Source organism: Limanda limanda, chromosome 17, assembly GCF_963576545.1.
Source record: "Limanda limanda chromosome 17, fLimLim1.1, whole genome shotgun sequence".
Classification (NCBI taxonomy): Eukaryota; Metazoa; Chordata; class Actinopteri; order Pleuronectiformes; family Pleuronectidae; genus Limanda; species Limanda limanda.
Genome location: NC_083652.1, coordinates 18,187,278 through 18,211,421, shown reverse-complemented (window position 1 = coordinate 18,211,421; position 24,144 = coordinate 18,187,278). Strand labels below are relative to the sequence as shown.

General features: G+C 43.6%; 1 protein-coding gene across 1 annotated transcript in view; it reads left to right on the top strand.

Moving 5' to 3' along the window:
* Positions 1–24,144, top strand: part of LOC133023040 (brain-specific angiogenesis inhibitor 1-associated protein 2-like protein 1) — a 32,987-nt gene that overhangs the window by 5,714 nt on the left and 3,129 nt on the right. Inside the window, exons 4-12 of the mRNA XM_061089965.1 lie at positions 5,570–5,631; positions 7,816–7,887; positions 8,226–8,360; positions 13,812–13,964; positions 14,209–14,364; positions 15,518–15,635; positions 15,724–15,940; positions 18,436–18,498; positions 19,693–19,927. Of these exons, the coding sequence (XP_060945948.1) occupies positions 5,570–5,631; positions 7,816–7,887; positions 8,226–8,360; positions 13,812–13,964; positions 14,209–14,364; positions 15,518–15,635; positions 15,724–15,940; positions 18,436–18,498; positions 19,693–19,927 (1,211 nt within the window). The remainder of the gene's footprint in view (positions 1–5,569; positions 5,632–7,815; positions 7,888–8,225; positions 8,361–13,811; positions 13,965–14,208; positions 14,365–15,517; positions 15,636–15,723; positions 15,941–18,435; positions 18,499–19,692; positions 19,928–24,144) is intronic.

The following is a 24,144-nucleotide window of genomic DNA, read 5'->3' as shown; positions in this document are numbered from 1 at the left end:
AAAGCCTGACTTTCACAATAAAACAATAAATGATCAAACCTGAGTTAATGCAAGATAAAATAATTAATCGAGTTAACTCATCACTTGAGTTAACTCGATTAAAACGAGTTAACTTACCCAGCCCTACATTAAAAACATAACTGATAAATAACACAAGTAAATAAATCTACAGCTCAAAAGTCTTGGATATGTTTCAGGTTGGCATTTTACTTTTGGAACTTTTCCGTGTGAAATACCAACACCATCGAAAATCACTTCTCCCTTGCTGCTGATTTCGGCAGCAGAGGTGTAGTGATTTCTGGGAAATGAAAATTTCAGTTTCATCTCGGTGAAGGTAGTAAACTTTAAAGATGTGCTATCGGATCAGAACATAGTTTCGTGCACTCACTGGCGCCCAACCCCGGCATTTTCGTCAGCATCCGAGGAATTTCTTTCCCTCATTTAATGTCTGCATGCATCCAGGAGTTGTTGTTGTTTGCTGCGGTGAGAGGAAAGTTCACAGTAAATCTGGTCGTGTTGTGGCGAGAGCAGCTTGAAATGTGCTTCCTGTGAGTGAAGAGGAAATGAGGGGAGGAACACAAACAAACTGCTGATTATCATCACGCTCCATATAAATAATTAAAATGCTATTTTTATCCAAAAATCTGATTTAATCCCCATTAGAAATTAGAAAACGATAGGGGATAACGGACATGGCAGGAAAAATGGTTGTGTGGTGTTGGTGTAGGGTGGAGTCCTGATGTCCGGGCTCAGGCCAACTCACCCTGAGCTGTGGATACACTGCACCCCCCCACTAATCCCTGCATGGGAGCGGCAGAGAGAGAGAGGGACACTCTGGTCTCATGACAGATCAGTTCAGTCTGAGTCATTATGGGGGATTATGTTGAGCAAGGGGTGATTAAATACACATTGCAAAAAAGTCATCTAATCTAACCAGGCCTGTGAACCTAAATGCATTGTAAGGGGAAAATCCACGTCACTATAACCAGTCCGAACACCCTCAGCCTGTGGCACAAGACGCTGGGAGGATTTCAGGAGTTGGATAAAAGTCTGTGCACTTTGCTTCGGAGCCGGCTGGTGGACGTAGTGATCTTACCCCGTCAGAAACCCGAGCTGCACTGATGCGTAGCTAACCAGAAACCAGATACTCTTGAGAGGCATTGGAGGACCGGTGCACCTCATCCTCCTACCTTCCTGCTTTAACTCCTCTACTCTCCTTCCTCCTTCCTCCTTCCTCCTCCTCCTCCTCTGCCAGAGGTCAAATGTCAACTGTTCTTTTGTTCAGGAAGTCCGTTTAATCTTATTTGTTTCATTCACTGGTCAAACAAGGAAAGAGGTATTAAGATATGAAAGACCAGGATGTAGAGACGTGCCTAGTTTAGACCTCGTTGTTTTCACTCTTTATAGCTTCTAACTGTTTCAGGTCAAAATAAGTCTCAGTGATGCTGTAAAGTAAAATATTTTTGAGGGTTTTTTTAGAATATTGACAGAGGCTCCACACAAAAAATACAGCCTGTCTGCAGGGAATTTAATCTCCTCCAATTCTGTCCCTTTACAGCAGAAATGGCTTTGTAGATAGACACAAGCACACACATTAACACAAACACACAGACACACACGCACATTGTCCTTCAACGGGCCGTCAAATGGCATCCCGCCCACTTTACGTAATCTAAGCAGGTTTGCATGGTGTGTCGGGTGGCGCTCGCCAGTGCCAAGATTATTTTGTCCACAGTCGAAAGCGGTGAGAGAACTGCGGGCCGCTTTGCATACGACCAAAGAATTACAATTTTTTTTCCAAATTCAGCTTCTGTTTATTTCCCTGAGAACTTGACGCTATATTATTTTCTTCATTTTCCTTTGCTTGCTTATCTTTATCTCAGGCCAGAGAGCTCGTGTCACAAGGATGGAGCCTGATAAAATTGTTTTAAGAGAATATCGTCTGCCTTCAAGTTATCCTTGTTTGTAGGATGGATTTATGTTGAATGAAAAAGCAGAGGCAAAGTCTCTTCCTTTCTACAGTAGTTTCTGTACATGTACAAACACACAGGTTTCTCTCCTGTGGGCTGAAGTAGCAGATCAGACCCGAACGTGTTGGTCTAATCTTGTATTTTCACCTGGTCAGTAGTGTTGGGCAAAGATCTGTGTTTTAATGTGGTGAGCCTGTCCTGCAGGAACCAGGACTTACAGTGAAGAACTGTGCTCACACACACACACACACAGCTAGAAACCAGTATCAGTTGTAGGCTTATGGAGAATGAAGATACAGGGATTTGTGTAGTTTACTTAGGGAAGGAAGTACAAACAGTTTCACTCAGAAGGTCAGAGGACGTCAGCTGAGTATGGGCGGACCTTTATGTCCTCGGTCCTGGACTTAGAGGTGACTACTTGTCAGGATCTCCGAGGACGGGTGTGAAGACCAGGTCTGATCAGGGTCTGAGAGTCGCTCTTGCTGACGAACTGAATCAAATCACAAAGCTTCATTCAAACCCAACATTCTGACACTAAACTATAAAATAACAACTGCACCTTAAACACGAGTTTACCTTCGCTGCTCCTCTGGCACCGAACGTCAGGTTTCTGAGTTTTTCTCATTTGCGTTACAATGGCTTTACTTCTCAAGGCTTCTGAATTGTCAGATGCTGCCTTTCTTGTGTGACTCACAGCTACTGCCCCTGTGTTCGCAAACATAAACCTGCCTCCACTGAGCTGAGTGTGTGCAGCTGAGACTCCAGACCCTCTCACGTCCCGGGTGAACAGGCAGCCTCGTCTGTATTGTGTGGGTTTACCTTGGCTCGGTGTTGTTTGCTGATGGCGTCGCCGTCGCCTCCGGTGTTGTCCACATCATGACACATCTTGGCCCTCGCACCTTTGCTCAATCGTGCACGTCTGTTGCCCGGCAACGTTTTGTGCAGATTGTGTCAACAATAAACAAAAGAGAGCGTGAGCTGCAGGACCTCGAGGGCTGTTGATTCACTGTGACGTTTCTCCTCAGACGCCTGAATGCAATCGGTTACATGACACATTTGCATCGGTGTTATCCAGATACAGTGATACGTTGATGACACATGACTTTTGTGTCTGGCAAACAAACCAGTCAGTCAGGTACTTGACTCCACGTCTGCTGATGTTATTAGGACGTGGTTCTTGTTGTAAGATAAGGGGACTTTGGGGTCAGAAGTGTTCAGACCAGGGCAGTTACAGGAGCATGTTCGTTTCAGCGCCTGCTTTAACTTTGATCACAGCGTTCTTTGGTGTCACGTGACTTTTCTCTTTCAGGTCAAAATAAGTCTCAGTGATGCTGTAAAGTCAAATATTTTTTAGGGTTTTCTTAGAATATTGACAGGGGCTCCACACAAGAAACACACCCTTTATTTTCATCTTAGTTTCTCTTTTTCTGTCTAGCGGTCATTTCATCTCTTTCCCTCAATCCTCACAGCACATTTTCACGTCTTTTACTACACGTTGACACAGTTCTTCTCCACCCTACATCCTCAGTCTGGGTTCTTCTGGTTGCCCCATGAAAGGGCAGATTTACTGTTGTGCCCTTCATCTGCTGAGCCTTTTCGAAACTGTGCTGAGTTAAAAAGAGCCACTGTGGCAAGGTGGAGCAGGCGTGGTGTCGAACGGGTGGAGCAGAGCCTGGAAGGGAAGGGCAGTGTTTACGTTCTGGTGAATGTACAGCACATAGTGATGCATCAGACCAGGAGCCCAGTGAACATCTGTCAGGTTCACACCTTGAATCGTCACACGTCAGACGGTTGTTGAGTAAAGAGAACTGCACTGGGTTTTTCCCATTGAACTCACGGCTGCTTTTTAAATATTGACTCATGAATCTTCCACGAGGTTTGTGTGGACTCACTAAAGGTTTATTTTGCAGCGTTGGTCTTCAGCGTCTTATCTCCAAACATCCAAATGAACTGTGTACGTGCTCCGAAGCAGAAGCCACTGTATGTGCACAGAGGGAAATCTGTTGTCTCACTGTTGTGTTACTGCTCCAGCCTCCCAGGAGAGTACAGCTGGATACTGGAGAATGTTTTGTGTCGCGACCTTCACTCGCTGCACACGGAAAATAATTCCCTTCGGAGAAAAGTAGATTGTGGTAAATAAGTCACAACATAAAGTCTCAACTTCCCCCTCTTGACAATTTCCATCCTGTCATATCTGAGATGTGACATGATCCAGTAGACACATAGTTTGCATATGTAATGTAAACTATATGTTCCTGCATGCACAGAAAACATACCCAACACATTCAGTACACTTATTATCATTTGCTGTGAACCAACCTGAAGCTGGAGCTGCTGGAGCTTCCTCATCGCTTCTCTTTTGCTTCCTGCAATAAAGTGATTCCCCATGGGCACTAACACATGTTATCCGAGTTACTGGGCCACACACATTTAGTGCACACACACTAAACGTTCGACCAGGATGTTGAGGCCACGTGGCTCAGAGTAGGATCCCTGATTTTAACCATGAAAGATGGGTTCACTCTTAATACCTTTCACTGAGGAAGTTTTGCATTTGCTGTTTGTCAGGATCACCACCAGGAGTTCCATGAAATTTGGTGGTATCATGTTTTTGATCATAGCCATATTTAAATGATTGATATCTGTGAGTGTGTGCAGCTTTGTTCAGTTAGTATTCTTTCAGACAGTCTGGAATGTTTGGATATTTTCTTGAATGTTTCCTCAGGGACTTGTATGTGATTGGACAAACTGTTCCCGTTAGTCCCCGAGTGAAATGTCTCGAAAATGAACAATTGAGCCCACGTGAGAATACAGCAGAAAAATGTCTGGAGGATTCACAGTTGATGAAAAAAAAAAAAAAAAGCTGCAAATATCCAGGAATGAAAAAGATGAGATTCGAGAGGCGTCAGTGTTGTTGGGCTGTAAAGAAAAAAACTTGCTTTCTACAGCAAGAAATTGGTCAATTTTGTCAAATTTTCCAGACATTTTCTGGAGTTTATGTCTGGCTTAACAAAAGCCCTTTGGCTACTATTAATAATAAATAAATAAAATTAATAAATAATTTATATGAATTGTTATAAATGCAGCTAACTTTATAATGAGACACTTTCATGCTGTATGTTTGTTTGAATGAAAAACACATCTGTAAGTTTCTGTGAATTTGAGTGTGATCGTAATGATTTAAGATTAGGGGAGCCGTGTTCTGTGGAGCAGGACAACAAGACATTTAATTACACTTAACCACCTAATGGTCGTAACTCATTAATCCTAATTTGATAGATTTGTTCACCAGACAAAAGGTTATAACTTGTGGTTTCCTTCCACATAAGCTCTTTTTGATTAGCCCAGCACCAGGTGGTCCAGTTTTTCTGGTCCAGGCACGTGTAATGTTTTTTTAAGCGCAGGAAACCTTTTGAAACAGAATCTGCAGCCGGTGACATTTGACGGTGTCGAGGCCACAGATGACGTTCAGTATAATGCCTTCAACTCATTGTTATTGTACAATGTGTTGCACAATATCTTCAAATTACGCCGTCGTCTCTGTTCAGCAAAGGAAACACTTGGATTTAATGTGTTTGTGTTTCTCTGCTTGTCGGCAGGTGTTGTGCTGATGGAAATCTCCGAGGTCCACAGGAAGGTTCATCTCGAGCTGGAGGAGAATGTAAGTGCTTGATGTGTTTTTTTTTCTCATGTGCGTTTGCTTCCGGCAGATTCCTGTGTAACGTGATTGCTGTGTAATTGTGTGTCGCCTCACCCCAACGCACTACACAACATACTGTCACTCTCTGAGCCTGTCTTTCAACACACACACAAACACACAACCACGGGTGAAAGCCTCAGTTCACCAAGCACCGTTTAGTAGCGCACACTCCCTTGATAGACACTGCACCCCCACCCACCTACCTCAGCTACAGTAGCAGGATGGATGTGGAAAAGCAAGCAGCTGCAGGAGGAAGGGAAACAACAGGTTTGGGTTGTTGTTTAGTTTCCGTGCTGAGAACAGGGGGCAGGCCTCAACACGTCCTGGGAAAGCACCAGCTGCACCTGTTACAGTTTGGTGCATTGAGAAATCACGCTCACGTAACAGGAGGATTCTTTTTTTTTTCCTGATCTGTTTATTTAATTTGAATACATTTATTGATTGTTTCATTCAGTCATAGACAGGATAAATGCTCAATGGCTGTTCCAAAAGCCAAAGATACTGTATCCTCCTTTAAAAGACACTCTGTGGTTTGTTTGATTAGTTTATCAAACTACATATTTTACTATTCATTGATCCTATATCTAACCAGTGGGATACAATATCTTTTCTATCAGCAAATCCTGGTCAAGATCAGCAGCAATAATCCCCAAAAAAAATTCAAAATTTTCAAGAACCATTAATTATTATAAGTTTTAAAGCAGTCTTTTATTCAAAGTTAAAGAAAGTTTCAAAAGAACTTCTTGCGTTTTTGCGTAATCCTGCAAACTAACAAACAAACACCGACAAATACATTTGTACTTATATTTGGGCAAGTATTGTCTCATCAATCGAAATTGTAATTGACCGGTCATTGGTTATTTTATAGGTCATTAAAAGGAAGTTATGAGAACTCGTGAATACCTGATCTTTTCTATTTTGCACATGATTGTAGATTTCTTTCCTTTTTTTCGAAAGTCCATCTCGATATCTCGGGATCTACCTGCTGACATGTTGCACCAGCTTCGTGCTCTGCAAAACAAACAAGGAAAATAGCCTGTTAAAGCTGAACTTTGGGTCAGAACATTTGCGCGGCGTTCCTCTGAGACACGGTTGCTAACAGCGTCAGTGGGTGGGCTGCCTGGTTAATGGACTCCAGTTGGTGACTCACAGCATTAATTCAGCTTGTCTGCTTTGTTAAGGGTGTGCGTGTGTGTGTCTGTGTGTGTGTGTGTGTGCGGCAAGGTGTCTGTGGTCATCTCTGCAAGTTCAGTCCCGGGGTCTTCCTCTTTATTGATCTGCCCCGTGTGGGTGCGGTCACTGCATGGCAACAAGGCTGCGGCGGTGGTGGGCGTGCTTCAACACCCTCACAGTAATGAGAGAGAGAGAGAGAGCAGGAGAGAGAGTGAGAGAAGTCTGTGGGCATTCCCACGCTTCGTTTCTGACTCATTCATAAACGCTACTTGGACAGGGCGTCCACCCCCCCACACACTCACCCACACACTCCACATGATCACTCTTCATTTCTCTCCTTGAGGGATTTTCCCCCAAGTCCCTGTGTCAGCAAATCTGTCTGTCTGTCTGTCTGTCTGTCTGTCTGTCTGTCTGTCTGTCTGTCTGTCTGTCTGTCTGTCTGTCTGTCTGTCTGTCTGTCTGTCTGTCTGTCTGTCTGTCTGTCTGTCTGTCTGTCTGTCTGTCCGTCCGTCCGTCCGTCCGTCCGTCCGTCCGTCTGTCCGTCCGTCCGTCTGTCTGTCTGTCTGTTTATCTGTCTGTCTGTTTGTCTGTCTGTCTGTCTGTCCGTCTGTCCGTCCGTCCGTCCGTCCGTCCGTCCGTCTGTCTGTCCGTCTGTCTGTCTGTCTGTTTATCTGTCTGTCTGTTTGTCTGTCTGTCTGTCTGTCTGTCTGTCTGTCTGTCTGTCTGTCTGTCTGTCTGTCTGTCTGTCTGTCTGTCTGTCTGTCTGTCTGTCTGTCTGTCTGTCTGTCTGTCTGTCTGTCTGTCTGTCTGTCTGTCTGTCTGTCTGTCTGTCTGTCTGTCTGTCTGTCTGTCTGTCTGTCTGTCTGTCTGTCTGTCTGTCTGTCTGTCTGTCTGTCTGCCTATCAAGGTTCTAATCAGCTGTTGTCTTCTTCCCCTCCCCCCCCCCTCTCCCTCCCTGCTCCTCACCCAAAGTTCAAGAGGTTCCACAGGGAGATAATAACCGAGCTGGAGAGAAAGACGGAAATGGACGTCAAATACATCACAGTGAGTTGTGTGTGTGTGTGTCTGTGTGTGTGTGTGTGTGTGTGTGTGTGTGTGTGTGTTGTGTGTTGTGTGTTATTCTTTAAAACCGCAGACAGCAAACATGACAATATGATTTGTGAGTTTTTAATTGGGGAAGTTAAGTCAAGTGTATTTTGCAAACCAAAGTGCGGATATGTCACGTGTCCAAACCCCCGGAGACACGATACTTTTTAGATCATAAATTAGCCACGTAATCGAAATTGCAAATAGGGAATCGAGCGAGTCATCATTTAAGTGCAAACTCATTTTTATTGATCTGGAGTTCCAGCGTTCACACGTTTGTGTTTCCTCTGCGTCAGGCCACGTTCAAGAGGTATCAGATGGAGCACAAGATGAAGCAGGACTCTCTGGAGAAGTCCCAGTCGGAACTGAAGAAGCTCCGGAGAAAGAGCCAAGGCAAGAACGCCAACAAGTACGAGAACAGGGAGAGCGAGGTGAGATGAGAGAGAAACAAGGTAGAGATACGTGACCCACACATGGATGCTCTTTCTTTGACACACACACAAACACACAGTGTCTTCATATGTGCACAGAGACATAATTACACAGACACTCAATCATTCAAACCTTGACACCTGAGACGCACCATGTCAAAGCCAGTGTAACACTAGTGGGGGGACAATGTATGAAGTGTCCGCTCTGTGCAGTCATGCAGGAGAGGAAGATCTCGGTTTGTTGTTGCCCGCCTGCGACTCCAATACACCCGCATGCAATCCTCTCATGCACCACCTTGCTCCACCCGCATGCACAGAAGACATGTTCGTGCACGAGCAGGCAACACAATGAGCAACGTTCCAATTTGAGCCGAGTTACTGTAATTACAGAGAATTATCTGCACACAAGCAAACTGGCATTCAGAGCCACACTTGTCTTGCATGCAGCAGTATCCATCGTGTCGGACGTCTGAGACATGTTTGGTTAATGCAGAACTTTATCTGCCCTATTTAAATATTCCCTTGTAGGTTTATATCTAAGCCTGGTGGGTTGTGTGAGTCAGCTCCCTTGGCAGAACCACACAGTGATGTGTTTTGAACTTAATATTTTGCAGCCTCTAGTTTGTGTATTCAAATATACCCAAGGCCCTCAGGCAGTCAAAAGAATACTTGTCCGATTATTACCTTCGTTTGGGCATTTTCATCTGCTTTTCATTTATTTGTTTATCTGTTCGTTAGTGGGACTATGCAAAAAATACTAAGACAAATTGACACTTAACGTGGTGGAAGGATGGATTTTGTATCCTTTTTTTTTGTGCGGATCCACACTATTTTTATTAGGAGATAAGGCACAGTAGAACAAGAATCAATGATACAGCCTACCTCCTTGGATGTTTTTCTTAATTAAAGGACCACATGAACATGGTCCTGCGAACAATACATTTCACAATTCAATGAAAATAAGAATAATAATGATAAATAAATAACTGAAAATTCTATTAAGTAATAATTAAGTATTAAAGGTGCACAGTATAAATAAATAAAAATAAAATAAAATAAAATAAAGAATAAGTAAATGAATAAATAAAAAGTAAAAAGAAAGAGAGAAAAGAGAGAGAGACGGGGGGAGGGTTCGTCAATCATGGGGCAGGGACTGGAGAGAGTGGAAGAATGTAAGAAAGGGAAGCCACTTATTATTAAATTTGTTAGAGCTACCTTTCACTGAATATCTGTTTTTTTACTTTCTTTAATGTTCTTTCTTGATTTATCAGAGCATAATGAATGGGTCTTGATGGAAATCAAATCAGACATGTTTTAAGGGACTGATAGTTATGAGTGTGTGCAATAGATGGGCCTTGGTATGTGCTCCACTGTGTGCCATTTTAGTTGTGTTTGACCCCAGTCTGCAGATAATACATATTCTACATGGTCAATTATGTATAAATAATCCACTTTAATTTCGTCATTGTTACCATATGGTTTAGTTCTCAGTGGAATGTGGAGTCATTACAGCCAGTTTCAGGTGTCATTATGGGATGCCTGCCGCGCCCTGTTGGTGACACTGCAGATGAATTTGATCTGAAAGCTGCGACCCCGAGGCCACAGCAGCAGCAGCCTCAGATTTTACATAACCTGCCCGACATCGATCCTGTCAGGCAGCCTGTTCACCTGGGTGTGTGTTTGTGTGCATTTCTGAATGTGGAAGGGTTTTGTGTTTTGTGTTGTCTGCCTGCAAGGTCGAGCTTATATGTGAGCCTGGCAGAGGGAATGGCTGCACTGACCCACAAACACACACACATTGAAAATTACAGAGAAATAGATGGAGAGAAATTTACAGGTAAAAGGCGATTCTCCTATGGAAGTATAGATTCTGAGAACTTATATAACTTGTCACTTTAATTGTATATATATATATATATATATATGCTATGATCTAGAGCTGAACGGCTATTTGTTGGTTATCAACCCACATATCAAAAAAATCTAGAAGATAACACAATGAAAATCAATCCTGATTATCCTCAGGATAAATCACAGAATATCAGAGACATGCATGTTAGAGCAGCTGAGAATCTAAGAAAACAATGTTCAAACCCGGAGAAATTCCTAATTTTTATTCAAGATAACAGGACGTTTCATTTTCTTTTGCCTTATAAATTTCCACTTTTTCTTTCCACTGTTTGTGTTGTCACTCATAATGGATCACGATTATTCTTTCCCGTTTGCATGAATAAAACTTTGATACATGACCTCATCCGTGAACAAAGGAATTGCACCATGAGTCGCCTCAGGTAGATTTTCATAATTAATGGTGAGACAGCCATTCCCATGATCCCGCGCTGTTTCACCACATAACCAAACTTAGTCTTTAGTTAATGTTTTGTTTTAAGACCCCTAGTGTTACATACTTTAGATTTAACTAACAGATATGAGAGACACATTTCTCTTTGTCTTTTTCCTTTCCTTTTTTTTCCCCATCACCTATTTCCTCCCTTACCTTCCCACCAGGCTGAGATTAGGGAGAATTCGCTCGCTGCTGTGCTCACGTATCTGATTTAAGGCCAGGTATTAAGGATTTAGATATAGACACAGAGATGCTCCAGCAAGCAGACAGACAGACAGACAGGGTGTCAGGAGCTTAGCAGCCGCTGATTCTCCGTTTGCCGAAGAGACTTCAAAGCTACGGAGCAATCCGTCAAAAAGTCCAGACAAGCCAAACTCAAACAATTGATTAAAAGACTAGAAAACAAGACAAGAAATAACCAGACCAAGTTTTTCTCCCTATCGACGGGATTATGATTGAGAGGTGTATCGAGAGTGTTACGTGTCAAAGAGAGCACGGTGTTTTCTCTCAATCTCTCCGTTTCCATCCCTCTCTTTCTTTTACATATAGCTCTCAGGTAAACAGGTTATCCATAGCAACAGGCTAGCTGCAGTGTTTATAGATGAAAAGTGACTAAGGGTGTGTGTGTGTGTGTGTGTGTGTGTGTGTGTGTGTGTGTGTGTGTGTGTGTGTGTGTGTGTGTGTGTGTGTGTGTGTGTGTGTGTGTGTGTGTGTGTGTGTGTGTGTGTGTGTGTGTGTGTGTGTGTGTGTGTGTGTGTGTGTGTGTGTGTTTCACACTCCCCCTTGTTCGTTTCTCATCCACTTGTTAGTACAAATTATGCCACCCACCTCCACAGTTCTAGAAAGGTGTTCACTCTCTTGTCGTTTTTTTTTCCCCCCTTGCTTTTTCTCTACCTCATTTCTGTTTATTTCAAAAATATCTTTACTGCCATGTTATACAAGAGCAGTTTTTTTTTTTGTTGCCAAAATGAAACACAAGAATAGACTAAAGAACTTTAAATGCATGTGATACTCTTGGTTATTCATTTCAAGCCCTGTGATTAAATTAAACACCTCAATTAGCTTAATGAATGTAGCCACTTGAACTTGTGGGAAACGCTCTTGCATTTTGGATTACATGGATTACATTTATTAAATAAAACTTTATAATGACATGTTCCCGTAATTTAACTGCTAGATGATTTATTTATCTATTGAAGTAAAGGGGACTGAGACAACACCCTTCTCTCACTCCACATTCTTTAAAATGTTAATGTTTCAACACATTTTTACTGCAAATTAATGATTTTTATAAATGAACTTGTTTCCTCACAACACCACTTTCTTTCGGAGATGAGGGCGGGGGTGCCAGAACCCTTTTAAACCCAAATGACGCACACTGACCGTCTGTCACGGTTGTATTTACCCTCAGCAGCACTGGGAGAAATCCTGCCCACGTCTGTGACTGTTAAAACATCCGTATAGATTTTACGAGTTACAGCAGGAGGGCAGGATTCAACATAAACTTGGTAGATGCAAGTTTGATCTGACATCATCTTCTTTACCGATCGGTGAATTGATAATGAAGCAGCAAAACTTGCTCTAACAGCAGCAGGGGCAGATAGTTGAATGTCCCAGTAATGAATGCAAACACTCGGGGACATTGGCGAGGATGTGATGGGGAGCGAATGAGCAGAAATTCGAATTAGACTTTTATTTCCCCCTTTTATTGGTGTAGGTGTGTTTATTTGCTGGTGAAATTTTCATCGGCTCCTTTGTGGACAGAAATGCGAGCCCGGGTTCAGGTGAGGACTTCCTGGCATTAGACAGACGGCAGTGTTTGTACAACGGTGATATCACTCTGCTGGGAGTTACTTAGCTGTTGTCACTAAACACACAGACACAGGTTTACACGGTTTAGGTTTCCAGTTTCCAACTGGAATTAGATTATATTTAAAGTCATTTTTGAATTCGTTCTAACAGTTTTTATAATGTATTTCTGTGTATGAGTTGTGGGTATTTTACTCCAAAAGGAACCTTTTTAAATAAAAATGGTTTTGGTTTAATAATTTTATTAATTTACACCATAATTTGACACTCCATATAAATGGTGACACATGAGAGGAGAAGCTGAATGTTTTGCAGATGCGTGCATTTCCTCAGACTCCTGTTGAATAAAGCCCTCGGCCATTTAGAGGATTTATCAGATAAGGACTGTTGTGTGAGCTGAATAGAGAGGGGGTGTGTGGCGCCATTGTGTTCACAGCCGTCAGCAGGTGTGCCCATTCCAGCCGGTCGGACGAGGAAGACAATATGGATCTCACAGGAAACAAAAGGTTTCGCTATAAGAAACTGTCTGCATAGAAATGAACGTGTGTAGCTACAGAATCATATCAATTTGCTTGTGAAACCTCAACGAGGAGTTAGGTAATACTACTGACGTTATTTCTCTGAATCTATACTTCTCATATTAGATTACTCGTATCTCCATTCACTACAGTAACAAAACTCTGCTCTTAGCTTCTGTGTGTTTGTTCTTGTTTTCAAAAGACTTGTCAAACCCACCGAGATGTACTATAGATGTTGAAATAAGTTGTAGATTTAGTAAGAGGATCAAAGCTGGAGAGGAGTATCGGGTTTCAGAAAGGGTCCAGACACTTTGATGCACATGGACACGCATGCACAGTGGAGATAAGACCGACCCTCTCCCTCCTGTTGCTCTGTCCTTTCTCTAAACACTGACGACGGCCCAATCAGCCGATACAGTCAACTCTAGTCTAATAATACCTGTTCTGCAAGACAGAGATTAGAATGTTCAGAAAGGAATTGTGCTCCTTTCATATCGTCTGCCCTTGTTGGATTTGCGTACAGGTTTTGCAGTGAAAAGGCTTAAATGGCCGCCAACCGTGTGCACAGGACGATAAGACAACATGGTGATCTATGGCAACAACATGTCTTACTGATGAAAGACCATTAACCCATTCAGAGAGACCGAAACTGTATTTGCTTTTTCACAAATGCGTGTACTTAGAGCTTGCATGGACGTGTGAGGTATTGTATTTGGATGATGTTCGAGGAAATCACTTGAGTTTGCATGTGTGTGTTTGTGTGTGTGTGTACGTCGTCAGTGCCTGGAAACGTTGATGAGCCGTCAGATGGACATGCAGTTGTTCGTTGCAGACGGCTGCAAGGAGGCTATGCTGGAGGAGAAGAGACGCTTCTGTTTCCTGGTGGACAAACACTGTATGTTCTCCTACCAGACCGCCTCCTTCCACGACAAGGTACGCCAGCTCAAAACCACAGAGATATCTCACCGCCATGTTTTCTGACCTTGAAATTTACTGTTACTGTGCAGAGTAAAAAATCTTCAACCGTTTTGAATCTGATCAAAATCTGCAGCCAGAACGATATATTACAAAACCCCACCATGCATCGCGTTACCATAGTGATGGGAATGTGCGCACAGCGATGATTACTCATTTTCTTTTTTCATGTCTTTTTGTCGTGTCCGTGCCTGCTGGACAGGCCAGAGACATCCTGACGGCGAAGCTGAGCACTTGGCAGGACCAGTGCAACGACGCCACCGACATGCCCGAGAGCATCCTGTCCATGATCGAGGGGCTGCGGACCCCCGTCACCATCACGCCCATGCCCTCCCCCTCCCCGTCTATGCGCAGCCTGGTATGATGGTAGAAATAAATACACGTTCTTGTGCTTGATATGTCGCTGCCTTGTTTCACAGTTCACACAGTGTGGTGCAACGACGAATACTTCAAGATCAGGTCATGATGGAAACTTGATAATCACTTAGTTAGATTGAATTTTTTTCGATTTTAAAAACCTCATATACAAGTAGAGTTGCAAAATCCTGGGAATATTCAAAGTGGGAAACTTTCCATGGGAATATACGGGAATAAACGTGAATATACGGGAATTAACGGGAATATACTGGAAATGTTGTGGGTACTTTATACTAACTGTATTTACCTTGTCATATACAGAAATAAATATAAACATTTTGTTTTGTCATAGGCTGATTTGAGCCCTGAGGAAACTTTGGGCACTTGACTATATGCTTCTACATCATTGTGTCATTCTTAACATAGGTCTTTGCAAAGTATTTGCAAATGTACACAGCCTTTCCTTCTACATTGGATGGGGTGAAATACCTTCACACATGAGATAGTGCACGTGGCATTGTTCTGAAGAATAAGATGAGAAAAAAGTTTGTAAAAAAACACTAATGCAATGCCAGAGATATAAAGAGTTAGCCAAACAATTGGAATAGTCTGTAAAAATATTTTACAATTGATGGATAAATGAATGGAAATAGGCTAGATGAACAGATGAACAATCCTCAATCAGCATGCTAATATGTTTTCCCCAGTAATATCATTGAAACTTACCTGACTAGTCCTGCACACTACAGCAGGCCTCAATAGCCCTGCTGTAGAGTGAAGGATGCTGGGAGTTATCTGTGCATGTGATGGAAGAATGCACAGTGGAGGGTTGAAACTCAACGTGCAGCGTGTGCTGCATTCTATACATCTTTAAAATTGAGTTTTGAATGATGTTTTTATTGATCAGCGTTTAATTTGCGAATTTTTTTTTTTTTTTTCAAAATTCCCCAAATACCGGAGCTAAACTTCCCATGGAAAGATTCCGGAAAGTTTCCGGAAATTTATAGGAAACTTTCCGCCCCTTTGCAACCCTATATACAAGTCAAGGCAAAATCTTTTCTTAGTCTAGTAAAGATAATGCGGTTGGGTTTATTTGGATGTACTGGCCTCACCCTTGCACAGATGCTAACATGCTAATGTTATGATTGATGCAGAACATTCTTGCCCCTGTGGCTCCGCCTCAGAAGCCTCAGACCAGCCCTCTGGCGAACATGTTCACGCAGGAGAAGAAAACTTCGCCTGTAGCCACCATCACCAACAACAGCAGCATGGGTGATTATGACCAATGAGCTTGAGAGTGTACATGAAATATAACTGTTCTTAATTGTGCCTAGAAATCCTTCTTTCCTCTGATTTCCAGATCATGTGAACAATGAGGAGAACTATCTCGCCAGGTCTGTGTCCATGGGGGCGGGCCTCAACAATGTCGTGAAGCGGCCTCGCGTGCGCACCATCTTCCCTCACACGGCCGGCAACAACAGCACGCTGCTCAGCTTCGACGAGGGCGACATCATCGTCCTGCTCATTCCCGACGAGAAGGACGGGTGGATGTACGGTGAACTGGAGAAGAGCGGAAAGTGAGTTGAAGGGGAAGCTTCTGTTCCTGTTAAGGTTCGATGCTCTGGCTGCTGCTATTGATATCAAATGTTTTAGATGTTTAAATGTTGTACATGTCCAAATCACACCTAATTCCACATTGCACTTCCAGGACTGAAGCCAATAAGATTCTCGTGATTTGCTTTTGGACAGATTTCTGAAAGTGGGAGATGGATAATGCCCATGTGCCTCCTCCTCTGTTGTTTTTATCATGCCGGTCAGGTTCTTCTGTCCATCTGATGATCATGTGATTTATATGAGTTGGACTGTTCTGTCCTAACAGGCCAGATGGTCCCTTACCTGATTCTTGATGCCAGCCATGCCCACGAACACACACTCACACACACGCACACGCAGCGCTCTGGGCTCATCGAGTGAGGCCTGAGCTGGAACACTCACTGATAAGGAAATCAAACCAAAGTACGGCCTGAGGGCAGGATGTACGATAGCGGAGAGAGAAGTTCAGAGCTACCACCTGCTCTCTCGCACAGGCAGGCGCCGAAACCAAGCCCGCTCTCCCCTGGTCTCTGATGTCTGACTTCTTAAACAGGGATTTGATCTGAAGCCCTTGGAAGTGTGTTTTTGAATTTGAATCATTCATCAGGTTTGATCTCTGTCACTATCAAGGGGAATTACCTGGCGAATATATCCTGATCAAAAAATAATGATCAAGGGTAGAAAAGAATAATTTTTTTGAGTTTCCTTCAAAAAGTCAAACTTTGGTGTTGCTGCCTCGCTGCTGCCTGAAGGCTCAGAAAGGGAATATCGTCATATTTATCAGAAGACAGCATCCGGAGAGAGAGGCTTCATGTCCCGGAGGAGGTTTGGCTCCTCGTGCTTTCGGGGTCTCTCGCTGGGTTTCTTCCTTTGTCTTATTTCAGCTTTGATAGTGTATCCCGGCAACTTGCCTGGCAACAAGTAGACTGATTTCGATACCCACACAGTATTGATGGATGGAAGACAGAATGTCAGCAAGGCAGAGCTACATTCGAGTGAGAAATGCAGCAGTAATGCAGAATGCGACGGTGGCAACATTTGATAAGAGCCTCTCCTTCTCCTCCTCTCGTCTCATCATCCAAACCGTCTTGTTAGAGGTTTGATTTCCTGTCCAGGAGAAGTCACCGGGGGAAAGTGAACGCCTCCGGCTAACAGCCTTGCTGAGCTCTCCTTGAGCAAGGTTTTTTCATTAATGTCAAGTTGTTCCAGTAGCTGGCAGTTACATCGGTCCTGGAAAGAAGCGCATGTTCTCAGTGGAAAACCCTTCCCTGAATAAATAAAAGCTATTATTAATATGAGTGCGATCGAGTCAGGTGTGTTTTTCCCGTCCCTTTATCAGAGGTACATGAAAGAACACGCCTGCTCTTCAGGCTTAACGTGCAAATATTAACATTCAGCCACATGGAGGAGGGAGAGGCTGATTACGAACAATCTTGTTCCCTGAACAGCACAATGACACACAGTCCTTGGCCCCGAGCCGCTGATAGAGACGAGCTGTGAGTCATGGAAACTCCTGCTAAATTCATTTCCAAGATGAAATTAACCGTTTTTATCAGAGAACGGTGAGAATTCTTTGAGTAGCTTAAATTCAACTCAACCATTTGACTCTGAAGTATGGTTTATTTTGGCGTATATGTGGAAATGGTAATAATCTGTATTTATATTGCTTTCTAGTCTTGATTATCACTCAAAGCTCTTTTATTTTACCATTTACCCATTCCCACACACATTCATTCATTCAGTGCAAATGGGCAGCTCTTTATTCTATCTTTTTTCAATCTGTATCTTGCCCAAGAACACTTGGGATCGGACCGCCGACCTTCTGGCTAGAGCACAACCACTCTGCTGGAGTGACAAGCAGAGACCTTGTCGTCTTTGATATTAGGCTGAGACACTGACTCGTTTATTGGACAGAGATTAATTCAAGTTTCGTTTGACACATGACTTTCCCTCAAGACCTCACTCAAGTCATTTAGACAAATCAAATTCAGCAAAAGTGTAGAAAAAGCACATGTTGAACGGCTCCCTTCGATGAAACCCATTTGCAAACCACAGGCTTTTCTCTGATGGATTCCTGATTTTCGTTGCCATAGTTACCATAGGCATCCTCACGGTATACACAACAATCGAGAAGCAGAGAATAGCTCTATAATATCTCAACAATACTCACAACTGCGTCTGTAAGTCTCTCTCTCTCTCTCTCTCTCTCTCTCTCTCTCTCTCTCTCTCTCTCTCTCTCTCTCTCTCTCTCTCTCTCTCTCTCTCTCTCTCTCTCTTTCTATCCCCTCTGCCTCTCTATCCCCTGATTAGCTGATGGAGGAAGCCGGTTGATTAGACGGCCGACCTCTTGATCAATCACTCAGAGAGGTTTTCAGATTCCCGTTGGATGAGAGCTGATAGGACGGTCGACAGTCAGATACACCACAGATGTGATCATCCCTAATTTCTGTCTCTCTCTCTTTGTCCCTGTCTTTCGCAGGAGGGGCTGGTTCCCTTCATCTTACTGCCAGGCACTCTCTGAGCCACTCATGAATAACAACAGGTAAGGAGACTCCACGTTCCAGCCACACACACACACACACACACACACACACACACACACACACACACACAGCAGGCTTCATGTTACAGCCAGTTGTATTGTTGGCAGTGTTTCCTCTGGTTACCCCTGTTAACCTTTCTCATCCTATGGGGGAGGGGGGGGGGGGTACTCCCATTCTTCAACCTTTGATTCCCATTGTGCTCAAGTTGTATTTTTATTTGTACAAAAAAATATGTATCTCTGCCTCTGATCTGGTTGAGGGCTCCACAGAAGTCAAGCCAGTTTTGATTGCCACCTGGTGGCTGGATGTGGTACATGACATAAATCACGTCTCCTCCTTGTTGGTTGATGGGACATGGACCAAACTGAAAAAATCAAATCAGTCAACAACCTCAATAGAACATCTAAATGTTGTGTGTTCATATATGGGTTTTTATTAAGATTAAGATTAAGATACATTTATTTGTCCCAAACACATGCTTAGAGATGCACAAGCACACTCATGCAAGGAGGGAAATGTAACCTCTGCTTTTAACCCATCTGGTGCAGGACACACAGAGCAGTGGGCAGCCATGTACGGCGCCCGGGGAGCAGATGTTGGGGGAGTAAGGTGCCTTGCTCAGGGGCACTAGACAGGGTAGGGAGAATCCTCTTGGATTTTTGGACAGATCAATCCAGGTTCGTCTTTTTGTTGTTTCTCCGTGGAGTCGAACCAGAGACCTTTTCTGCCCATAGTCCAAGTTTCTGCCACTAGTCCACCGCCTCTCCAAATGACAGTAATTGAAATGAAATGTGAAATGGACTTTTCACACAAGCCCAGCAACACTTCAGGAAACAGGATGTTGTGTGCTGATGATGGCTTTTCTTCAAAGAGACTAATCCCTGTCGGATTCATTTATTAGATGTTAATGTGCTGCACCTCCCACAGAGAGGCTGCCAGCCAACTGCTTCCAGTCCCTGAAACACAAAGTTTAAACTGTTACCAGCGCTGCGGGACACAACACACACAGTCTGTGATCCCAAAGTCAACTGCCAGACAAACCTCCTCAGTGGAAACACAGAAGCTCACACACACACACGCTAGGAGACGCATGTGTGGTCTTTTAATTAGTGGCCTTTTTTTAACTGTCCTTCCTCTTATCCTCCCTCCACCCCATCTTTCATCCTCCTGTTTCTCCTCCTCCTCCTCCACAGCGTGTCTGTTGCACCGTTCCGCAGTCGGAGTGTGGTCAACCTGCACCACCAGGACACGGAGACGGACGAGGCCACCATGGTGCTCCCCCCGGCCGACTACTGCGACGGCTCGCAGCGCAACGCCGTCAAGAACGGCTCCTTGTCCACCGGCGCCGTCACCGCGAATAACCTCCAGCAGCAGCACTCCCGCACGCCCTCCGCGGCCTCCTCCTCCTCCTCCTCCGATCCCAACACGGTCAGTCAGTGTGCGGGTGATTTGGTTTGTGTGTATTCGTGTGACATTTTCAGGGTTTTGCCAAAGCCAGGTGTAAAACTGGTCCATTAAGCCTCAGTACAGTTAAACCCTGCCTTTTATGGTAAATGGTTTTTTGGTAAATGGTTTTGTATTTATATAGCGCTTTTCTAGTCTTGATGACCACTCAAAGCACTTTACAGTACAGTTTTACATTCACCCATTCACACACACATTCATACAGTCCATCTATTCCCAGCACTTTGTTATTCTAAGGGGGGGCCATTCAGGGTTCAGCATCTTGCCCAAGGACACTTCGGCATGCAGATGGGTCAGACTGCTGAACCGCTGACCTTCAGGTTGGAGGAAGACCACTCTACCCCTCAGCCACAACCGCTTTTTATTATAAATTATTGTTCTAAGAAATGTAATCAGATAAGAACGAAATTACCCACGGTCTCCTGCCAGACGTCTCTACTGCGCTGGCACAGTCCTGCCGCGGTGCCATGAGGTTATTTCTCACCTGATACTTGCTGTAGCAGGACTACTGTACCTCAGCCTGCAGCCTTATCTCGCCTGCTGTAGACAGTACCTGTGTGTGTGTGTGTGTGTGTGTGTGTGTGTGTGTGTGTGTGTGTGTGTGTGTGTGGTGTCACATGAGCCTTTTATGTCTGTGCAGGAAACCTGAGCTCACTCTGATACACTCTCTGTGTCAGCTGACATACACATTAAAAAAAAATCTAATGTAGGGACTCGGAGACACTGATGTTTGTTGTGATCCCGTGAAAAATCTGCATATGACACAGACTGAAAAGGGTTCTGGGTGTTTTCCTTCTCTGCTCGAGGCACAGGTGGGATATAGTGTTTGAGATGAGACCTTATGATATACAATTAGAAAAATGGTGCCTGTTTTACAATGAGGTTTAGGTGACTGGAAAAGGCTTGTGTTGCTCCTTGCAAAAACAATCAGGTGGAGATTTGAACTTGCCTCTAGGAGTGAAAGATAATAAATGGAACAATTCTTCATTAAAGGTCTAAAACCACTAGACCTATATTATATATTTTGTTGACTTTTGTACTTGTTTTCTCCAAATTGTTTCCAACAATATTCAAATCTCGTCTGTACTTGAACTTCTGGAGCAAACTCCCTGTTGCCCGGAGGCCCTTTGACCCCGACCAGGCTCAGTAGGAAAATAAATGGATTTGAACTCTATCTGAACCATCACAGACTCACTTCAGATTAAAAAAGCTTTCAGTAATAAAACGTCAAGAAATGTGTTAAACCGGCCATTTCCAGCTTCACTCAAAGAGCCAGACTTCTTATCCTAAAAGTCCCAGGACTCATCCTCACTTGGTTGTAGGGGAAGACGACGGACAGAGCTGGAGAGAAGATGACCTTTGTTACAATAATCCCTGATGTGCTGACACTTGCTCTCCCGGAGACTCTGTTCCACTTAGAGACAGAAGCACTGGGACAGATATGAGAACAGAGTCCGGGTGTCAGGCTGGGCGACTGAAGTCACACACAGTGCACACACTCTCGTGTCAAACATCATTACAATCCTTCCGTAATCCAACATAGTCCATTCTTTACAAATGTCCTTCCATTTTCATAATATGCAAAGGCTCAGAAAAACTTGTGGTTTCCTTCGGCAAAAGCTTTTCTGTTTCCCACACGCTGGATCAATGTAAATGTGTTGTGGTAGGTCAGGGTCACATGCACACACAGGAATACAGTCACGTGACTTCAGGGGACATTACTTTGACTGGAAACTTAACCTCAACCTCAAAACATGTATTCACGGAATGATTTACCTAATGGGAATTTGATTGTTTTGCCAATAAGGAAGACAAGCTCCAATAAAGTGGTTGTGTAAACAGATGTAGGTCCCCACAACATGGGTAAAACCTGGACCTCACACTGATCCTAAAGCAAGTCCTAACCCTCGAAAAGCCCTTTGAAAAAGTGGAGACCAGCCCAAATGTCTTCATTCTGTAAAGTTCAAAATGCTCCTGACAAAGATCTAGGCACAAGTACACACTCACACAACACACTAAAGTAGCTTTTCCACAATAACAATTTCACTCTTGTCGGCCATAGTAGGATATTCCCTTTTATTCTTGCATATATACATAATATATACATTAATATGTGTTTAAGTATACATTTTTAATTGACCACTGTGGATAGAGTTGTGATGTTTGACCCAGTTGGAGGCTCAGTGGTCAGATAGCAAAGGAGATGCTTTTCTCTCCCTGGCCTCGACCGTATTTATAATTTATCACCTAGTTGGTCCACAGCCACACGCAGACATACAGTAGCTGTGTGCGTGAGTGTGTGTCTGTGTGTGTGTGTCTGTGTGTGTCTGTGTGTCTGTGTGTGTGTGTGTGTGTGTGTGTCTGTGTGTGTGTGTGTGTGTGTGTGTGTGTGTGTGTGTGTGTGTGTGTCTGTGTGTGTGTGTGTGTGTGTGTATCAGTCTACATCCGGCGTACATCTCTCCATCACTGGCTCAGCATTATGGTGGAATTCACTCTGAGTGAACCCGATACCCTCCTGCTGCTCTCTCTTCATTCTTTAAGTTTCTCTTGACGTTGTTTGTCTGTTTATCTTCAAATCTGATCACGTATCTCTGTGTTGTCAATACATGCCTCTCTCTCCTGATTTACGTTGCCATAGTTACCATAGGCATCCTCACGGTATACACGAAAATAAAGAAAAAGATAACAGCTCTATAATATCTCAACAATACTCTCTCTCTCTCTCTCTCTCTCTCTCTCTCTCTCTCTCTCTCTCTCTCTCTCTCTCTCTCTCTCTCTCTCCCCCTCTCTCTCTCTGCCCCTCCCTTCTTTTAGTCTTTAAGTAAGGGTCGATCTCAGGGTAGTTTTATTTTTAGTGACTCACAAACCCCTGATTTGACTATATTTAAAGTATGCACACAGAAACACGCATAGAAACACACACACACACACACACACACACACACACACACACACACACACACACACACACACACACAAACACACACACAGATACCAGAATAGACTTGAGTGTGGGAAAATATTCCCTGCAGCTCTGGTATAGACTATAACACACTGGTTAATGTTGAGCTCAGAGTGTGAGTGTGTGGGTGCGGTCACGTGTTGGTATGTGCGTGTTTGCGCAACAGTGTTTAGGTTAGTTAACAACTAGCTCGCAACTTTCACATTCATTACTGTCAGAATAATACTCTGTGTGTGTGTGTGCGTGTATGCGTGTGTGTGCGTGTGTGTGCGCTTCTCATGAGGTAATGAGCTCTGTGCATTTGGAGGTGTGTGTGTGTGTGTGCGTGTTCTGCCTCTGCGGTTACGAGGATCATAACAATTTGTTTGTGTGTTATCAGCTTAAGTACATTGTGTTTGTCTCTATTTGTGTTCAGATTGCATTTCATGACTGATCCATCTCTATGTCTGTGTTATTTCCACATAACTGAGTATAACTGATGTGTGGGTCCAGAGAAGGAGATCTGAGAGGAAGAGAGGAGACAGGAGGGCTGGGGGGGGTGGGGTTACCCTGGAATGCACTGTCACCATGAGAAAAAAATGCACCCTCACTGGTTTGGGTTTTTGTAATGACTCACAGGAATGAATATATTTAGAGGATGGAGAGAGAAAGAGAGATCTGAGAGATTGAGGCTTCCAGAGACCGTCAAAGGAGCGGACATGATTTTGACCTGAACGATCAGTGAGACAGGACAGAAGGACGTGGTGAAGACAGTCCTGCTTCCAGAGCTGTGGGGTAGCATCTTGAATGAACACGATTCTGTATTAAACTAGAAATCAATCAATCAGTCAGACTTTATTGATGAAACAGTTTTCATACAAACCGAATGTAACACCTCCCCACGCACACATTAACTCACAAACACACACACACACACACACACACACACACACAAAGCAAGGCATTGAGAAATAAAGACAGGGAGGGTGGAAACGCTATCTCACCAATTTGCAATGAGGAAACACTAGAGGTAGAGTTGAAAAAAAGAAAAGACTCAAATAGGAAGAGCAAAAAAGTGAGCAGAATAGAAAAAAGGATAATGTGATTCTAACTGGGAATAGATTTATCTGGAGGGGGGTTGGAAATGAAACAATAAAGTACAGTGCATTCAAAGGACAATTTCGTGAAAATTAAAAAATATTTTAATTTAAAAGGATGAACAGGCTAAAATGTAAATATA